We start from the raw sequence: 19084 nt of genomic DNA, 5'->3' as shown, positions 1-19084 counted from the left end.
TTTTCGCGAAATTAAAGACTCGCTAAAATTAGGGTACGCGAAAATTAAACACGCGAAATTTAATACACTTCTATAATTGCTTTAATCAATGATTAACTTTGTTTTAGCTACATGGTAATTGTCAAGAATCTATTTATCTTCTACTTCAGCACTTTCTTCATCCGAATCACTCATTTCTTCTTCTTGTACATGTAGCTCTTTCAAAACATCTTTCGTGCAGTCATCGAACTGTGTGGCATAGGTATTTAAAATCATATTTTTACAATTGACTTTTATTTCAAAGTACAATATTGCAGCAGCATTTGATTGATTTGCAGTATTTGTTTGATTTGTCTGATTTAGATTATCAATGCTATTTCTATTACGTAATTGCAAATCATGATTGTAAATCAATCGTTATTTAAGTGACCATTCAATAAAAAACAGTTTTCTTGGTCTGTCTTTTGTCAATTTTCGCGAAATTAAATGCCCTAATTTTATCATTTTTTGCAAAATCGCCAAAATTAATGCTCGCGAAATATTCGTGTTCCAAATTCGCGAAATTAAGTGCCCGCGAAAATTAGTACGAATAAGGTAGTATCGACTACTCAGTAAATCTGTAAAGCATCGATTACGTGTACTGGTTAACTCTCACTCCGCTCCCAACGCACGATGGGATTGAAATCTGGCGTCTAGGTTCAAGTTTGAGCGCGAAAGCTGTGGACAAAGCTTCCTTGAAAAAACGTTATAAAACAGGCAAGTTTTTGTTCAGAATCTTCCTAAAAGGCCTCTGTTATGTTGTTCTCATTTTCATGTACTGGTTTTTAATATGAGCGATCATTTTTTGTTCACTTTAAAGGCTTTATGAGCTCCCTGAAGCACCACGTGCGTATCAGCTCATAATCAATATGTCCGCTTGTCATTCACGAAAAGGACTGTTTACCTGCTCCATGGACAGAAATCTTTCTCCTGCATTGGTTTAATAGGACTGGCTGTCTAACAAATCATGAGCTTATATGAGGAACGGAGAGTTGGCCGGTAAGTTACTAAGGGTTAGAATTTCCCATGTTCGACATAAGTTAAGCTGAACGATCCAACACTGATTGTTGTACAACGAAAACATTTGCTGTATGTAAAGAACGTCGGACGCGTGGCTCAGCTTCATTTTATTTTTAACATATATAATACAATATTGGTCAAACAGCATGTAATACGGTATGTTAAACGTTCCAACATTGTTGAACCAACAAAATAATTTTAAAGTGTTTTATAACTAATTATGTTAGCATGTTTAGTCGTGGTCTAAACTTATTTTGGAATTTATGGATTCAAACTCCTATATGTGTATAACCCTGTAAAGGTGTGTATAGTATGGAATATATTATAATATATTATATACCGGGGCAACCATGGCATTCTCCCATGGAGTATATACCAAACTATGGCTAACGTGTAAACGTGACAGTGACTTAGGCCTAGTTCATATGCTATACCTTTCATGTACTTATTCAATTAAGTCCAACTTTGCGGCAGGGTTATTTTATAGGTCATTGGTCACAACTGTATGTCACTGTGACAATAAATGTATATATAAACAAGCTTAACAGGGTCTCCTAGCCCTAAACTCCATGCTAAAAATCTAATTCAAGCCTAGGGCACGCTAACTGTTACTTATGGTTATACGGTACAAGTACAACAGTGACTTGTACTTGTAACCTGTGGAATGTGACGTGTAAAAGAGACCTGTCCTAGATTTGGTGCGACAAGAAGATTCAGACAGCTTACCACATACCATAAAGGTCAACCTTTTGTATGACCTTTGGTGCCTGGGCACCCAGTTTTCCCTTTGTTGCGTTTTTTACTCATTTTATTGTTGTCACTTCTATTTTCTTTTATTGAGGTTAATTAATAACAGGGATGGCTCAATAAGAGTATCATGTTCGCGTCTCCACGCTGTTAGATCGCTAGTTGTGTCTGCTAGGTTCGTGTTCGAGTTCGCTTTATCACTAGTTAGTAATTTCGAGTTTTGATTGATCAAATTCACTTGTGCTGGTGCGGCAACAAAGTCAAGGTTTCTGCTCTGATTTTTCCTTTTTTCGTGTTGGCGTACTGTTTGTGCATGGCCACATTAGTATGTATATCTGGGTACGAGTTGATGCATGCTTTGCACTTAACGATTCACCATTATTTTGCATGGAGAAGCATGACACATTTTGGGTTTTTTTTTGCACTCCTATTGCTGTTTTACATATGTGTTTGCCCTCAATTCATGTCCATAATGGTGGTATGAACTTTGTCCTTATGTATTGAACTTGAACGGAGAAGCAAAATACAAATTCAAGTGAGAGACTGTGGCTTTCACTTCTAACTATAATTTCTTCACTGAAGTATAAATGCTTTGTGTTAGACCAGTTCTACCGAGGAAGAACATTGCCTACTTATCACTACAGAAAGTGTCAATTTAAGCTCATACAATCTAAGTGTATTTGATGGGACTTAAAATAAAAAGAAACATACACATACATAAGAACATTTCACTGCATTTATTACTGCAGTTAATTACATATGAGTTTCATTTCAATGATGCAAGTAAACAAAGCACATTATCTTTGCTCATCATGAATGATCTTGATAATGCCATTTCTTTGTCAAAAAGTGAAAGAAATGAACCCTTAGCATGTGTTACAAAATGTTCGCAAAGTCAGGTTTCGTTTTGCTTTAACACCGCTTATGTTCTTTTGCTAATGAAAGCTTTAGTGCTGTGATATCTATGGTATAATTGAATAACAATGGCAAAGATGTGCACTTTTAGACTTTCCTAGAAAAAAAATACATTAAATGCCTGCATTGTGTCTGTGTCTGCACTGTAGGACTTCATAAAAGTGAGGCAAAGAGAAAGCAAGGCCAATGTCTTTACTCGGTTCCCCACGACAATTGATGGGTGATATGGTTGAGTTGTTACAGGCATGGGCAGTCTCCTCTCTGGGCCCAGTTGTTCAAAGCCCGATTAAGCTAATCCTGGGTTAACGTGAACTTTGATTAGAGTATATTTACTAATCCATAAGGTTTCGTCCAGAAGATTTTTGTCCCTAAGTCTTGCCTTAGACTTTTCTTTACCATTAGCTTAAAATGAGCCTTTAAAATCATTTTTAATTAGCGAGATGAAAACCTCGGTTAACTTTTAATCGTGGATTAGCGTTAATCGGCTTTCGAACAACCCGGCCCTGATCGCTAGCTTGGATTTGTTTTGGGGTAGTCCCCTGTTCAAATCCTCACCATGCTTTGTAAATAGCCAACTGGTAAGCCTCCCTGCCAGTTGGGATTTTTAAAGAGTTTCTGTTCTGTTTAAAATATTTGTTTGATTACATGGCCCCACAAGCTTCAACATGTAGCTTTAACCTAACTATGTATAAATAAATTTACTTAACTCTATAAAAAAAAAAAGAATCTTGGTGGAGGGGGGGGGGGGGGGCTTGTGGAACAACAGTACAAATTAGAGTTAAAAAAGACAATTAAATAAATGAAACTTTTGCGGATTCCACAAACATTATCCATGTTGGATTCTGCTTTTACTCTTTAAAGTTAACCCTTTTACTGCAGGCCCACTTTTTCACCGCTGTGTGGGCTTTTTTAAAAAACTTTTTTAAATAAGTTAGCAAGCTGAAATTAATTCTGAGTGTCATGTATTTTATGAACTTGAACTTGCTATTTAGACTCTCATTTAATGACAAATCTGTCATCTCCTTGTCAACATCGTCTTTGTTGAATTCTGAGTCAGAATATTTTTCTTCCTTGCCAGAATCAGCCCAGATTCTTTCAAGCGCATCTCCACTAGTTATTAATTTGTTATTTATTTTCCAATACGACCTGCCCCTAATACTTGAGGATTATTGTTTTGGGGGGTCAGCAGATGTTGAAAGATAAACTATTGACAAAATTATAAAATAACTAATTTGTATATGTAGTTAAACTTAAAACACCAGCTAATTCAAAACTGGAACTGGTGGAGTACTTTAGTCATTACAGTCTTGACCAATAGGAATCAAGTACTAATGCAAGTAGTGCCTTATTTGTTAACTGTGTCAGTTTGTCTCAGATTCCTATACAAAACATCACTTTTAGCCCCATTTACACTACAGAAAATGTTTAGCACGGCTTGGATAAAAATGGTACGCGTACCAAAAAATGTATCACTGGTGTCCTGTTTACACATTTTTTTTTTCTGCCGTGCTAAGCGGTGTGAGAAAATGTTTTGGTGCAGGTAAAAGGCTCAACATCCTGGGTAATGTACGCAATTATTCCTTAGGGCGCATTGCGGCAAATGGCTTATTTCATTCAAACATGGGGGACAAGAAGTATTTGGGGTTGTCTACTTCTAGAAAGGCCACACATCTTGTTGCAGGGACGTCAGAAATCAGTCTCTTCCTGTTCTTCTTTCCAGAATAATAAAAAATGGCGAAGATACAAAATGTTCATTGTAATGGCAGCAATGCTGGCTTGTAACTGTCCCATTGAGTGATGATTTTGAATGTTAACATGCAGTGGCCACTTGTTTGAGATGCTGGAAACAGTATTCATGGACAAGGACTGTATTCCTTTATTTCATTTTCTTTCCAAGAGTGACCGCGAGATTTTCTTGGGACTTGCTTGTTGCAGGGCCCACCAAATTACTACACATGCTCCAACAAATGGTGCTGACCAAAGTGACAAAGGCTCGTCAGGAAAAAATTGGTTTGGCATGGTCAATCATGTTTTTGGGAACGCGTACCAATTTCACCCATGCTCGGACTCCCTTTTCAGAAGGACCGAGCACGGGTGAAATTTTAGTTTGGCAAAATCATTTACACTGCAAAATTTACCCAAGCTGAACCTCTTTTTCTTTTTTTTACACGTACCATTTTTGTCCATGCTGTGCCAAAAATTTTCTGTAGTGTGAATGGGGCTTTTGGTGCCAAGTGTATCATGAAAAATTACTGTAGATCAGTTCTGAACTTTCTAATTTTCAATAGCTGACTAGTTATATTATTAAACCCACACTATATTTCTGTGCAGGATTTAAGAAACCTTCAGATGCCAGAATCAAGCAAGCAACCAGAGCCTAAAATCATCTGAAACAGGATTATAAACAACCACAGGTAAGGAAACTTATTTCACTTACAGAGCTATGCAAAAAGATTGCCATGAAAAAACAGGGTTCAAGTAAGAGAAGGGGCTGAAATACTTGTACATAGGCTCTAAACCTTCTTGGGGTTATAGTGCAACTTTCGTGTGGTCCATTACAGTGCAAGGACTTCAACAGGGGCCACCCAAGGTTTTTTAACCAATCAGAAGCCGATTCATTAACAAAGAATTTTGACTTAGTTTGTGGTTTTAAAAGCCAATCAGATTCATTCCTAAATTTAACTTGGTGGTGGGAACAGATGCGACAGATCCTATAAAAAATACACGTATCCTGGTATCCTGAAGCGACCATGACCAAGCCTCGGGATTTACTGACCGGTCAAAATTAATAAACAATTTGAAAACAAGAAATGGCCTTTATTCCATCCGAACAAATGCTGTGAGTGTAAGAATAGGAAATCCATAGTGCAGTAAATCTTCCTTTGGTATTAAACACTGAATTTGCATACAGCCGAACGCAGCACCTCATGCATTTAAATCTCCGGCTGCAAAATGTAAACGTGCAATTAACTTAAAAGATCCAAGGCAATAGGCCATTTCAGAGTTGCTGTGAACCTCACTATGAATGCGAGGCTAAGTGCAAAACTTTTCATATGATAATTAGTTTTGTTTGCATATGAATGAAAACTAATTTTCATAACAAAACGTTGCACGTAGCCTCGTTTTCATAAGGGGGTTCAAAGCAAGTCGGAAATGGTCTATTCCGTGGGTGTCAAAAGGCTTTAAAGGGTAAAATAGGAAACTTAAACTTCACAATAAATTTCATTCGGGCCCAGTATGAGTGATAAGATTGATTCACCAGAACAAACTTAAACACTGAAAATTTGCTTGAGACTCTACTCGACCTTACTGAGTACCTTTAAGTTAATGCTTGACACATTTCTATAATTCCATTCATGTGAATCCAGCCAAAATAACAACTTTAGCAAGACTGGAAACTTCTTTCCAATGTTATAAAACATTGACAGAAGCCATCATTTGAATGTGGAAAGGAATTACCATGCTGAAAAGACTGGCAAGATTTAGGTCACGTGCTAGGCAACCAAAATAGTTTACATGAATCAAGTTTCATTCGGCAAGAACACGACTCAAGGAAAACAAAATACAGAGGTTCTGGGAATAAAAACTGGATGCTTCTTTTGTTGATTGGCAACCATGTAAAACCACCTGAAGGACATACACTTCCATCTTTGCGTTGCTTCAAATATCGAAAGGAATCAGAGTGCGTGTGTAATTTAATAATATTGGTTTGCACGTTAAGCAAATAACTTTATACATGTTGATAATGCATTCCCGCAATGCGGCATAGCGTCCACATAGTGTAGTTTGATGCGAGCACTGTTGTACGGTTACCACTATTCACTTCTGCATTCACGAGTTGGCTCACAGGAGCCTTTGATTTTTTGTTACAGGAACCAGGTTTAGCTTTTATGTTGGTTTTGACTACTCATGACTTGACCTTTACCTCTGAAAGAGAGTAACAAAAACCATGTGTTTCAGATCTGTCCATTACTACTTCACTTCCAGATGCTGATCCTCTATTTAATTCTTTCTCTCCAGGTAAATTTCAGACGAGGGATGAGAAGTCATGAAAGACGCTTCAACCTAGAAATTACTGTCTAAAGCGGTGAGTTGGTTATTTATAATATAGAAATTTATAACTACTCTTTGGCGAGTCATTATTGGTTTGTTTAAGCAAAATCACTTAGTTTGCATTCAATTGGCCCTATTTTAGAATAGGAATATTTACATACAATGATTTCTAGAAATCCCTCATAAGAAATTTTTGGAGTTACTGGAATACAAAGCAGTGTTAAATTATCGTGTATCAGCAAAAGTTTGGAAATTCCCAAATTCACTTAGAGTGAGAAATCTAACAGCTATCCAGCTTATTCTTATTCCAGCATATGGACAATCCAACGCCACCACTGTAGTTTAATGTGCGTCCGATTGGCCCTATTCCAGAATAAGAATATTTTTTTTACGTACAATAATTGCTAAAAATCCTTTACCCAGAGAGAGAAACATAGAGGTTGTTACTTTTAATCCCAAATGTGTTCAATTGAATACGATCTAAGACTAGCAACACAAAATAACCAAATTATAGATCCGACATACATCGTAGACAGGGCATGTTAAACTGAGACACTCTTAAATTGCTTACCCTACACATCTCAAAAGAGTTCAACTTTTTATTGCAATGCTGTCTTTGTCTTACTACATTTAGTGATTGATATATTTTTGTTCTCTTTCTATAAAGGATCCAAGGAACTTTCAGATGTCAGATTCAAACAAGCAGCAAAGATGATCATCTCTGTAACTGGGCAAGCAACCAAGTAGAGGTAGAGAAACTAATTTTACTTTAAGAAGCGCAATAAAACTATCGTATTTACTCACGGTTATGCCATACGAATTTGAACAAAATACAATGCAAGGTTTAAAGTTTAAAAAGAATGCAGCTTAGATGCAAGCAAATCTGTATATTTTGTTTTTCTTGCAAAATTAATAGTCCAGCATTTACATCTACATGCTGCAGTTAAAATGTGGGGACAGGGGTTATAGCTGGGATGTGCATGCAGCTTAGGGTAACCACAGGAATATGGCCTAGGCGTGTGAGTAAATGCGGTAGTTTATGCTCCAGTTTCGTTTCCGTTTTTTATAGGCAGCCAAACAACTACAACAAAGTTTTTGTTTTCAAGATACAGTGCAATCACAGATATAAAGAAGCCAGTATCGAATATCATTTTTCAGGAGAGAAAATGGAAAGCAGAAATTGCGCATCCAAAAAGTTAGAACTAATAAACAGCACCATGTTTCATATGAAAGGTCACAGTTTAGGATTTTGTGATGAAACTATCAGGCGTTTTGTTTTCTCTTTTCTAAAGAATGGCTTACCCTTTTATGCAATGATCTTTACGATAACAAATGATTAAAAAAGATTGTCCGTTTATCCTCATCCCAAAATATGGCCAATCCAGCACAATCTTAAAGTTAAAACAATATTTCTCTTTGCTACTCCTTGATACAGTAGTTTTCTGTGTAGAATCTGTAAATTGAATTTAGTGCATTTTGAATAGATGTTGAAATGCTGTCTTATTTTCAATATTTTAAGGCTAAAAATTTTTTCTTAGTGCAGCTTTAAGTGTACACTATTTTGCATTCAATTCATGTTGAGAAATGCATTCTCTGTGAAAATGGTATTCAGAAAGAAATGCATTCTCTGTAAAAAGGGTGTTCAGAATTTTTAAAACGGCTTGTACCATTTCAAGAAGTAATTTGTCAGACTTTCAACTGGCGATGGAGAACAATTTATCAGTAAAAATATATATGGTGAACAGGACATTTGTGTGTTTCCAGTTAGGCTGGTTTTACTGAATTTTTTTTTAGTGGTTTGTTAGGATGTAAAACATATATTTAAAAAGTTTAAAAATGACAGATCTATCGGTCTATTCTCTGTCCTGCCTAAAGTTTAAATATTGTCCTTTTGCCATTTTTCACTGAATAAGGATTTTAAGACGAACAAGCTTTTTTCATTTATTTTAATTATTTATTTTATTGGACAGCTTTTTCTGTTTTGACAAGTTCTGGCATTTGAAATGATTTTCTCCTGAAAGCTTCTCCTTTGTCTGCTTTCATGTTGTTAGAATGTGGAGTTGAACATCACTTACGATTTTTTACGAAAACTACATGTATTTGCAGGCCGCATTGAAAAATTTAGTCAGCTTTTAATAAAATTTTGGTGTTTAGGATTGATTCTAAGTGATTCTTAATTAGTTGTTTTTACTAAAATTTCAGCTTTCACTAAAGGAGTTGAGACATAATTTTACGGTAAAATAATATTTTTAGACATTTTTCAAATGAACAACAAAGATTCGTTGTGCGGAGTGATGAATTCTATCTCGGTTTTGCCCAAGAATGATGATGATGTTAGTTTTTGGTTAAATTTGAAATAATATTTACGTTCTCAGAGTTACATGTAGGCCAAATGTCATCTGTCAGTCAGTGTGAATTTAAGACTCCATCGCACTATATCAAGTGAAACCCAATGTCAGGCAATCTGCGGATCAACCCTGTTTCAATTTAATTTAGCCTGTTGATCTTTGTCTCTTTGATCTTTGTCTTTAGATGTTTACTGAGTTCAAGACTGGACTTTTAGGGATTTTCTGGTCTTTTTCTACCTCAGTGGGCTATAGAGAGTAAAGTTCAAAAACCATCATGATGATTTCTCCATAAATTTACTGGCTGCCTGGGGCCATTGTGTAACAAGCTGTTGCAGTTGGCTTGTTATGTTGGCCTGTTGTCTTGCTTTCATAAATCTAAGGATTTTCTGGTTCCTTTTACTGTTGTAAGGTCATGTTGGGAATTAAGTTTACCCTGCACTCTTCAGTGTTTTTGTTGTGTGTGTCTGTTTATCAGTCTGTCAGTTTTTGTCATACTGATTTTCCTGGTCAGTTTACATGCCTGATAAGAAAGCTATTTAAGTGATGTTTAAAACTGGCTGGTTTTCGATATGTTAGGGAGACCAGCTATTTCATAGACCATTCGTCAGTACTTTTGTAATGTATTTTCATCTATTGATCATTGAATATTGTTACATGTCTGTTCGAAGATTAGGATTGAGACATGATTCCAAAGTGACTTAAGCTGGTCTATTTCCATGCATGCAATATTGATCCTTTTCAGCCTGGTTTGCAGGGAGGGGGGTACAAAGTGCCTGCACTGACTTTGAGCATTGATAAGTTTCTCAATATTAAAAAAACACTGCAAAAGTTGCAGACGTTTCTTAAAATGTATCTGAGAACAATTTGCTTCACGAGACTTGATGTTTCCATGGCAACAAGATTTTGACAGCCTTGTTTTTAGTTTTTTGTATTTTTTGACCTTTTGTGAAAAAGTGTATCATTGTTGCCTTTGAGATTTTTTTATTCATTTTGATTATTTTTGAGTCCACTTGAATGGTTCTCTGAGGTCCTGGCCATGAAATCAAGAAATCGACAATGGTGAACTCAAGATGGCGGCTGGGAAGAATCAATCACTTAATTGCCACGTCATATGACCTTATTGTTCCATTTTCTGAGCACTAGAGGAAACATTTTGGGCATATAATTTACCCCCCCCCCCCCCCCGGGTTTTATTGTCACAATGTTAATGCTCTTGAAGTGAAGAAAGGGGCCGATACAAAGTGCCCATCAGGTTTAGGAACTTGGAAAAAAAAAACATCCCAGGCTGAACAGGGTTTGCAAAATCATTAGCAGGACATTCCTGAGTCTGTTCCCAGTTTAAACGTTTACATTTCGTCAGTTTTCAGTTATGTCGAGTGCAATTCAAGTTACAGATAAGAATCAAATGTGCTCTGTTTGACTTTTAGGGCTGCTTTATTTTTTCTTCTGTAAAGAGTAGTACCTTGTTGTCTGTGTGACTCAGTTGAGCTTATTTTACTGCAAATTTAGCCAGTTTTTTCGGGACCAAGCTTGTATTAAAAAAATATTTAATTTGATGCCTTTCAAATGTGACTCACAACTTGAAGATTGGGCCTAAGAAATGACAATTTCATTTTTCATCAGGTGTTTAGTTCAGGTTCAATTCATTTTTCCAGTGAACAGTTAAGGATGATTGTTTTCTTTTGAGCACAGAGTAAACTTACTGTCGAGAAAGGTCCTGTGAAATGTGTAGCTATTTGTATCTTTTTGGCAAGAGATTCAAACTTGAGGTACTCAACCACAACAACAACAACAACAATACTTTATTCCACCCCATTATAATTACAATAGAAAATATAAATATATACATAGAATAGATGAAAGGGGTGCTGGCTGCCCGAAATAACCTAGAAGTTAAAAATGCCAGGCAGCCAGCTGTAAGAAAAGATATTTAAATGTTAAGGTCAGGGACACAAGAACAAACACACATAAATACACACAAAAATAAAGTTAAACAGAGTGAAATGACCATAATTCTTGCGTTGCAAAACAGTATTATTTCTTATCTTAGAATATTGCAAAATCGAAATCGAAGTACAGATGTCTAGTAATCTTTGATTAAGTGTTGTACTCAATTTTGAAGTGAAAATACTATATCATTCTCAGTGTTTATTAATATAAATTTATATTGTTTCCTTGCTAGTTTGCAATTGGGTTGTCAAGTTGATCTAGCCACGATTCCTCATTGAAAAATTCAGGCCATTTTTGAGCTGTTTGTTTAAATTCTCTGGTTCAGTCTGCAGGAAAACTTTGAATTTCAGAGACATGATTACTAAGTTTTCAGCCACGAGTTTGTTTCAGTTGAACAGATTTTAGTTTTCATTACTTGGAAATTTCAGAATTACAGGTTGCTTTGTCAGTAAAATTTATCTGAGAACAATTTGCTTTGACACCTAATTGTGCATGTGATTTGATGTTTCCATGGCAACAAGATTTTGACAGCCTCGTTTTTCGAACTTTTTTTTACCTTTTGGCAAAAAAATGTATCTTAGTTACGTTTACATGTTTTAAAACCCATTTTAATTTAGATTTTTTTATTGGTTTTGATTATTTTTGAGTCAATTTGAACGCTCTTCTGAGGTTTTGGCCATGAAATTAAAAAATCGAAAATGCCGAACTCAAGACGATGGCTGGGAATAAACAGTCACGTAATTGCCACGTCAAGTGACCTTATTGTCCCATTTTCTGAGCACTAAAGGAAACAGTTTGGGCATATAATTTACCGTCCAGGCTTCATTGTCATAGTCTTAATGCTCTTGAAGTGACGAAGGGGGCAGATACAAAGTGCCCCTCATAGTCCGGTAGCTAGGGTCAGAAATTTTGAGTTTTGTTCAACCCACGAGTCAGAAAAGGTTTGACACCGGATTTTGATGGAAAAAGACCTCCTGATTAATGCCAGCTAGTTTGTAATGTCGAATTGTGGTATAGGTTCCGAGTTAAGAGTATGTTTTATTGCGCACCCCACGGGATTAGCATGAAAACGAGGCCAGTTCCCTTATCAGAGTTTACTTCTTTACTTATTGATTAAAATTATCACAAACTGCTAGTAAACCATTCTAATAATGAAATAAAGCTATGTGAGGCAATGGTGTCGATAAAACGTATCACGTGACTGATCACGTGACTAATATAAGGCCAAGATATTGTCTACAAATAAATTAAAATAGTGTCTCCATTGCTTTAGAATCGTAAATGTGAAATTTATAGGTTTCAATGATTGTATTTGTTCAGTTTTAACTATTTTCTATCATTTCATCTGACAAGGATACATTTCTAGGTCACAATTTGGCTATAACATCAGCTTTCCCTCAGGTTTTGAATTAACATGAAAACGAGGCTGATAAAGTAATAAGCGTTTCTCCCTTATTTCTTGGCCAAAGTCAATCGTGACATAATAGAAGTTGAACCATTACTGAATTCAAGTTACACTATTTATTTTCACAGCATCTGGTGTCACATGATTGATCACGTGACATTTATGTAACTATTTACAAAATCACAGTAAAGAATCTGAAATCCTGAGTGATGACACATGCTTCCTCACTGCTTTTCTTTTCAAACATTTTTCCACAACGTAGAAATGAAGGTTACAAATGAACACGTAGTGAGCTTAATACCTTTAAACATCTATGAGAAGCTGTATTTGACCGTTACGCTTGCCGAATATCAGCCCGTTCAATCTGAATCACTCTCACTGTCACTCTCACTGCAGTATAATGGTGCACCATGTGGATTCTGGCATCTCTCATCTGCCATACATACACAGGATTCCGTACATGAAAGGCCAGCATTGTTACAAGAACAATTAGTGCGGCATTCAGATTTCTTGCACTGGCAGGTAGTGAGCTCCAGCAGACTTTTCGGTGCCGGCTCTTTCGTCATTAGCACTGGTTTCAAGATGTCTTCTTCTTTCTCCCATCCATGTCCCTCTGGTGAATTCAGATCTTGCATAGCATCAAGCGAGTGTCTCCAGATATATGTCTGATAGTTTGCACGCTTCATGTGCTGTAGCAAACTGTCGGAGGTTGGCGGTGGCATCTCGTTTTTCTGTTTCTTCAAACAAAAGAGAAGATACCTCAGCTCGTCAGCAGCATTTGGTGTCCTCTTCGAGGATGGGTAGAGGTCGCATACGAATTGCTCGCATTTGGCAGCTGTTGTGACATCCAGTTCTTGTGTCTGTCCGAAGAGAATCAAGCTGTCCTGGTGAGCACGATTGCGTCTTAGCACATCCCAGGCTTTCTTCTTCCCAATGCCTGCAAGGGAGCTTGTGGAATCACAGCCAGTTAAAACATGGAGGGCGGGAAGAGCATCACACATGGTCGGACCCAATGCTTGTGAGACATTATGTACTGGAATTAGTCGGAGCCGATCTTTCACGCCAGTACGAAACCACAGTTCCTTGCAGCCAAGACGGTCAAAATGAGCTGCACTCAGTACGAGAACATCTGTATCGGGAGAATGAATGACGATCCGTGTTTCTGGAGTGGATGCGTACTTGGCGTGAAGAAGTAACCTGGTATCCGCCTCCTCGTGGTCAGACTTGAGATTTGGCATATCACAGCAGTGGCCTCTTGTAATCATTACGCATCTTTCTCCGTCCTTTAAACCTCCTCCGATGACCAGTTTCTTGTTCTCTGGTAACCTTTCTTGTCCAAGCTTGCACAGTGATTTCGTTAAGTAGTCACAAAGGTTGACCTTGTTCTGAGGGTTGGAAATATATTTTCCCCATTGCCTGGGCACTGGAGTCAAAGGACTACCTATCTGTACTTCAAGAGCAGCAGATTCTCCCCTCCTTGATCGCTCTCCGGCTTTAATTGAGGTCTCCATGTACTGGTCAAAGACAATGTGAGATTCAAGACAGTTGGAGTTGTGAAGGGACAGTGGCGCTGTGAATATGGTAAAATACTTCAAGGGCAGATCACCAAATGTGCTTGATCCGCCAGACTTGGTCATCTGCACCATAGCCATTCCATCGAGGATATAGGCGGTCTCTAGTGATGACACAGGGAGGCGAGGGGCGACACTGACCTCTTTCTCAATGATGGATGACAGAACACTCTTCGTGGTTTTTCGAAGGCTTCCATCTTGATATGCAAGCGAACAGGGCACTGTTGACAACTCGTAGCTCAGAACCTCCATCAGATTTATGCGCCGTGCATTCGCAGCAATGAGAAGCCTTCCAAAGAGGTCCCTGTCCGCTTTAACAGTGATGAGCTTGTCGTCTGCAGCCTTGACATTCACCTTCTTTGCCATGGAACTGAAGGTCTTCACTTTCAAGCTTGGAACAGGGTCCCAAAAATTTACAACGTTTGTGTTGACACGCTTCTCTACAAATGTTGTCATTTGCTCTTGACCTCTCTCCGTACTACTCACAAGACCTTCTGCAACATCTGACGGTATAACGATGCCGGTGGCAAAGTTTACAATGGACTCTGTATCTTCACTGAAAGGGTTGGTCATTAATCCTGAGGTAAAGCATTTCACCAGCTTCCTGACGTCATCCTCATCCCGCTGTACCCTCTTTGGTGCCACTTCCTTGTGTGGGACTTTGTCGCTGTCTTGAAGTCCATGCATTTATTTCAGAGCTGTGGTGATTGACGCTCGCTCGTGGGCAGTTAGAAACCACCTGTTCAGGGCTGCTGGACTTTGCGTTATCTCAACAATTCCACCTTTTGACTTTGAATCGGCGTTGATGGACTGTTCAAGAGCCATGTCTGTAGAAACTTGAGAAAATGGCTGACCAGAGCGGCTAATAGAATGATTCCCAGCAATGAACTCCTGATGCACCTTGGGGTGTTTCGACTCGAGCTGATTCATGTCTACAAGATACACCGCGGTAACCATCGCGCAAAGTTAGGCCTGTCCAGGGCAAAAACGTGGGGAACCATGGTTGCGACAGCGGACAGATGCAAGTCCCAGTTCCCTGTTCGTTCTGCCTTGATGAACTGTAAGAGAATGTTGATCATGTCGCCGTACTGTTCCCAGAATGCAAACATCTTGGACTTGGCTCTTGTTTGTGATTTGAAGACTTCAAGTAAGGTTGCTAGTTCACTAAGTTCCTCTTGCAGTTGCTGAACCTTCTGTGATACATCGCCCTTCTGCTCTACCACACTGATGCCATCGGCAATTTTCTGTAACAGATCCTCTTCTTCAATCTGTACCTCTGCATGACAGACGTTGTACCACTGAACAAAGGACATCCACATGAGCCGAAAGAAGGCCTCCATAGCCAACTTCTGCGCTCGTACTCCACGGTTATAGGACTTGCCTTTCATTAAAGCAGACGTGGTACCAGCAGCATATACCCCGGACTATATGAAAAGATCGTCAAGTCCTGAGTTGAGGTATTTCTTTCCGACCAGTGAAAGAAAATTCAACGCAATATGGAAACCTCCCAATCAAATGACAACATCAGAAAACTCATCGGGAAACCTGAACTGGATTTGCTTGGCTTTCATGTATATCAGGAGGTCAAAGGTGATAACAGTGTCCTCTTGACCCAAGGTGGCGCTGATCATCTGAGCGTGCTTTAGAACTGTGTAGATGGTACTAAATTCAGTTGAGTCGCCATCTATCATTGGACAATAGCCAATGTTACTTTCTTGTGGCATGTCAGGAAAGAGAATCGCGTTGAAACCACTCCAGCTTGGAAGAGCCTGCTTCTCTCCTATTTCTGCATTCAAAGCTTCGCGGAAACTTGCTGGGTGTAGTCGAAGTAGTGCCCAGATCCCATCGGAACGACTCGCTTTAGAGAAGATCTCGTTGTCACATTTGTACCAGTCCTGCTTAACCAGGTCAACATAGGAAGAAACAGCAGGCCGTCTACCATGCGCAGAATATTCTTGTATCTCGTACAAACTGGAACTTGTCTGTAGGGATCACCTCCTAGTCGCATGGTCTGCAAGTACCTTTGGAAGTGGAGCTGGACGAAAAGCCTTCCTTTGGTACACCATCATGGTTGTAGCTTGTGTTGTTTTCTTTCCGTCTAGTGTCTCTTCAGTAAAGTCATTGTTGTCTGCGGCGATTTGCCAAGAGGACCAGGTGAAATATTTGAGGGAATTACAGTCCCATGTTCTTCTGCGTGAGCTAGTACTTCTAACGCAATGCTTGTGTCCACAGCCCGCATCTCATCATAGGAATAACAATGCCCCATCCTGTTCAACAGTGTTACAAGATTTCTCGATGACGTCAGGTGGTAAACACACATAGCCAGACTTGTGTGCTTTAGAAGCTTCACACGACCATTCGTGGAACAATGGACGATGTCTTGTGCAATGCTCAGAACCTGTCGTTCGTCTATCATGTTGGTACACATACTTGATCTGTCTGAAAACTTCTTCTCGTCAGGGCTAATGATTAAACGTATTAGCCAATACAGGGAGTCTGGTATGACTTCTCTTGTTGACTCTTGGCTAATGTCTCTCACATCAAGTGGCCTGGACGTGATGCCTTTGCATTTCCTTATCTCGGCTTTAATGTAACTTGCCACACGAGCAATATCTCTTTCTTTTGTTCCATCTTCATCTTCATCTTCTCCTTTTTCTCTTTCCTTTGCTTTCTTTAAATGCGCTCATCCATTTAGAACATCCTGAACTTGTATGCTGGAAGAGTAGAGAAGCTCTGGTTTAGTTCTGTCAGTCTGTTGGTGAAAGACTATGCTGTCCCCAAAATGCTTCTCCAAGCGTACTTTCAGACGTTGCGTTGTGTAGCTGTCTCCTTGGACTTCTTTTTCATCCAAGATTTCACAGTACCTGGTAAGTAGCGAACCCATGTCATAGGCTTTTCCTTGATCCAGTCCTGGGGAAATCTCTTTAGTCATCTCCTGGAACGCGCTTTCATGTGGAGATTCACTTTGCTCATTCTCATGTTGATGCAAGGTCTTCTTGGTTACATATAAAGCAAAGCAGTTTTTGTGGTATTTAGCTTCCACTGCTATGAGATCGTCATTTATACTACGAAGAGCATGCAGCATGTCCTCGTCACCTTTACTTTCCGCTGCTTTCTTTATGCTTTGACATGCATCAAATGTACACACATTAATCAACTCCTTTACTTTCTTGTATGTTTTGTTCTTACATATGAAGCATTTCTATAGTACGTTAATGGAAAACTTCAAATACAACGTTGTGCTGTTTTTTTCCTTTTGTTGTTGAGTATTATTTTGTTTATTAAGTTAGCTTCCCTTTCTGAGAAGAGGAAGCTCAAATGTGACTGTATTCCCTGTTATGTGGCAACAGTACTAGCTTTTAGTGTAAAAAGTGTGAAAAGCGTTTGAAAACCACACGCGTACGCCAACCACTAGCCAATGATGTGATAATATTATATCTGAATTAAGACAATGTGGTTTAAAACCTTTGTCACGTGATCAATCATGTGACACCAGATGCTGTGAAAATAAATAGTGTAACTTGAATTCAGTAATGGTTCAACTTCTATTATGTCACGATTGACTTTGGCCAAGAAATAAGGGAGAAACGCTTATTACTTTATCAGCCTCGTTTTCATGTTAATTCAAAACCTGAGGGAAAGCTGATGTTATAGCCAAATTGTGACCTAGAAATGTATCCTTGTCAGATGAAATGATAGAAAATAGTTAAAACTGAACAAATACAATCATTGAAACCTATAAATTTCACATTTACGATTCTAAAGCAATGGAGACACTATTTTAATTTATTTGTAGACAATATCTTGGCCTTATATTAGTCACGTGATCAGTCACGTGATACGTTTTATCGACACCATTGCCTCACATAGCTTTATTTCATTATTAGAATGGTTTACTAGCAGTTTGTGATAATTTTAATCAATAAGTAAAGAAGTAAACTCTGATAAGGGAACTGGCCTCGTTTTCATGCTAATCCCGTGGGGTGCGCAATAAAACATACTCTTAACTCGGAACCTATACCACAATTCGACATTACAAACTAGCTGGCATTAATCAGGAGGTCTTTTTCCATCAAAATCCGGTGTCAAACCTTTTCTGACTCGTGGGTTGAACGAAACTCAAAATTTCTGACCCTAGCTACCGGACTATCAGGTTTAGGAACTCGGAAAATAAAACAACTAGGCTGAACAGGGTTTGCAAAATCATTAGTGGGACATTCCTGAGTCTGTTCGCATTTTAAACGTTTAGCATTTGTCAGTTTTCAGTTACATTGAGTGCAAGTCAAGTTACAGTTAAGAATCAGGAGAAGAATCGAATGTGCTCTCTGTTTGACTTTAAGGCCTGCTTTATTTTTTCTTCTGTAAAGAGTAGTACCTTGTTGTCTGTGTGACTCAGTTGAGCTTATTTTACTGCACATTTAGCCAGTTCTTTCTGGGCCAAGCTTGTATTAAATTTGATGCCATTCAAATGTGACTTACAACTTGAAAATTGGGCCTAAGAAATTACAATTTCTTAAATAAAAATTGTGTACGCTTTAATTCATTTTTCACATCTTTCAGCGTGGTCTGTCATTTTTCATCAGATATTTAGGTCAGGCTCAAATAATTTTTCCAGTGAAAAGTTAAGGATGATTGTTCTCATTAGAGTTATGGAAAAAATTTACCGTCAATACAGGTTCTGTAAAATCTGTAGCCATTTGTATCTTTTTGGCAAGAGATGTAAACTTGCGGTACTCAATTTTGGAGTGAAAATACTATATCATTCTCATTGTTTATTAATATAAATATTGTTTCCTTGCTAGTTTGCAATTGGGTTGTCAAGTCGGTCTAGGCTTGATTCCTCATTGAAAAATTCAGGCCATTTTTTTAATTCTCCGTGTTCAGTTTTCAAGAAAACTTGACATGATTACTAAGTGTTCAGTCACTTGTTTGTTTGAGTTAATTAGAGGTTGCTTTGTCAGTAAAATTTATTTGACAACAATAATTGTTCTCAAAGCAAATTATTTGCTTTGACACCTAGTTGTTCATGTGACTTGATGTTTGCATGGTAACAAGAT

The 19084-nt window shown here is 38.2% G+C and overlaps 1 protein-coding gene and 1 long non-coding RNA gene across 2 annotated transcripts; one reads left to right on the top strand and one right to left on the bottom strand.

The window, feature by feature from the left end:
* Positions 1-657: 657 nt before the first annotated feature.
* On the top strand, positions 658-19003 carry LOC146457043 (uncharacterized). Its single transcript, XR_014858627.1, has 6 exons — positions 658-735; positions 839-1017; positions 5032-5114; positions 6721-6787; positions 7421-10815; positions 18703-19003. It is a non-coding gene; the product is annotated as an uncharacterized LOC146457043 (long non-coding RNA).
* On the bottom strand, positions 12044-14719 carry LOC146457044 (uncharacterized). The gene has a single exon (XM_085092428.1). It carries the CDS (start codon positions 14712-14714, stop codon positions 12816-12818), a length of 1899 nt encoding a protein of 632 aa, XP_084948554.1. The 5' UTR covers positions 14715-14719; the 3' UTR covers positions 12044-12815.
* Positions 19004-19084: the final 81 nt, after the last annotated feature.

Source organism: Pavona decussata, unplaced genomic scaffold (assembly GCF_977016875.1).
Source record: "Pavona decussata unplaced genomic scaffold, jaPavDecu1.1 SCAFFOLD_249, whole genome shotgun sequence".
NCBI classification, from domain to species: Eukaryota; Metazoa; Cnidaria; class Anthozoa; order Scleractinia; family Agariciidae; genus Pavona; species Pavona decussata.
The sequence above is the reverse complement of the archived record's forward strand: the minus strand, read 5'-3'. Positions and strand labels throughout refer to the sequence as shown.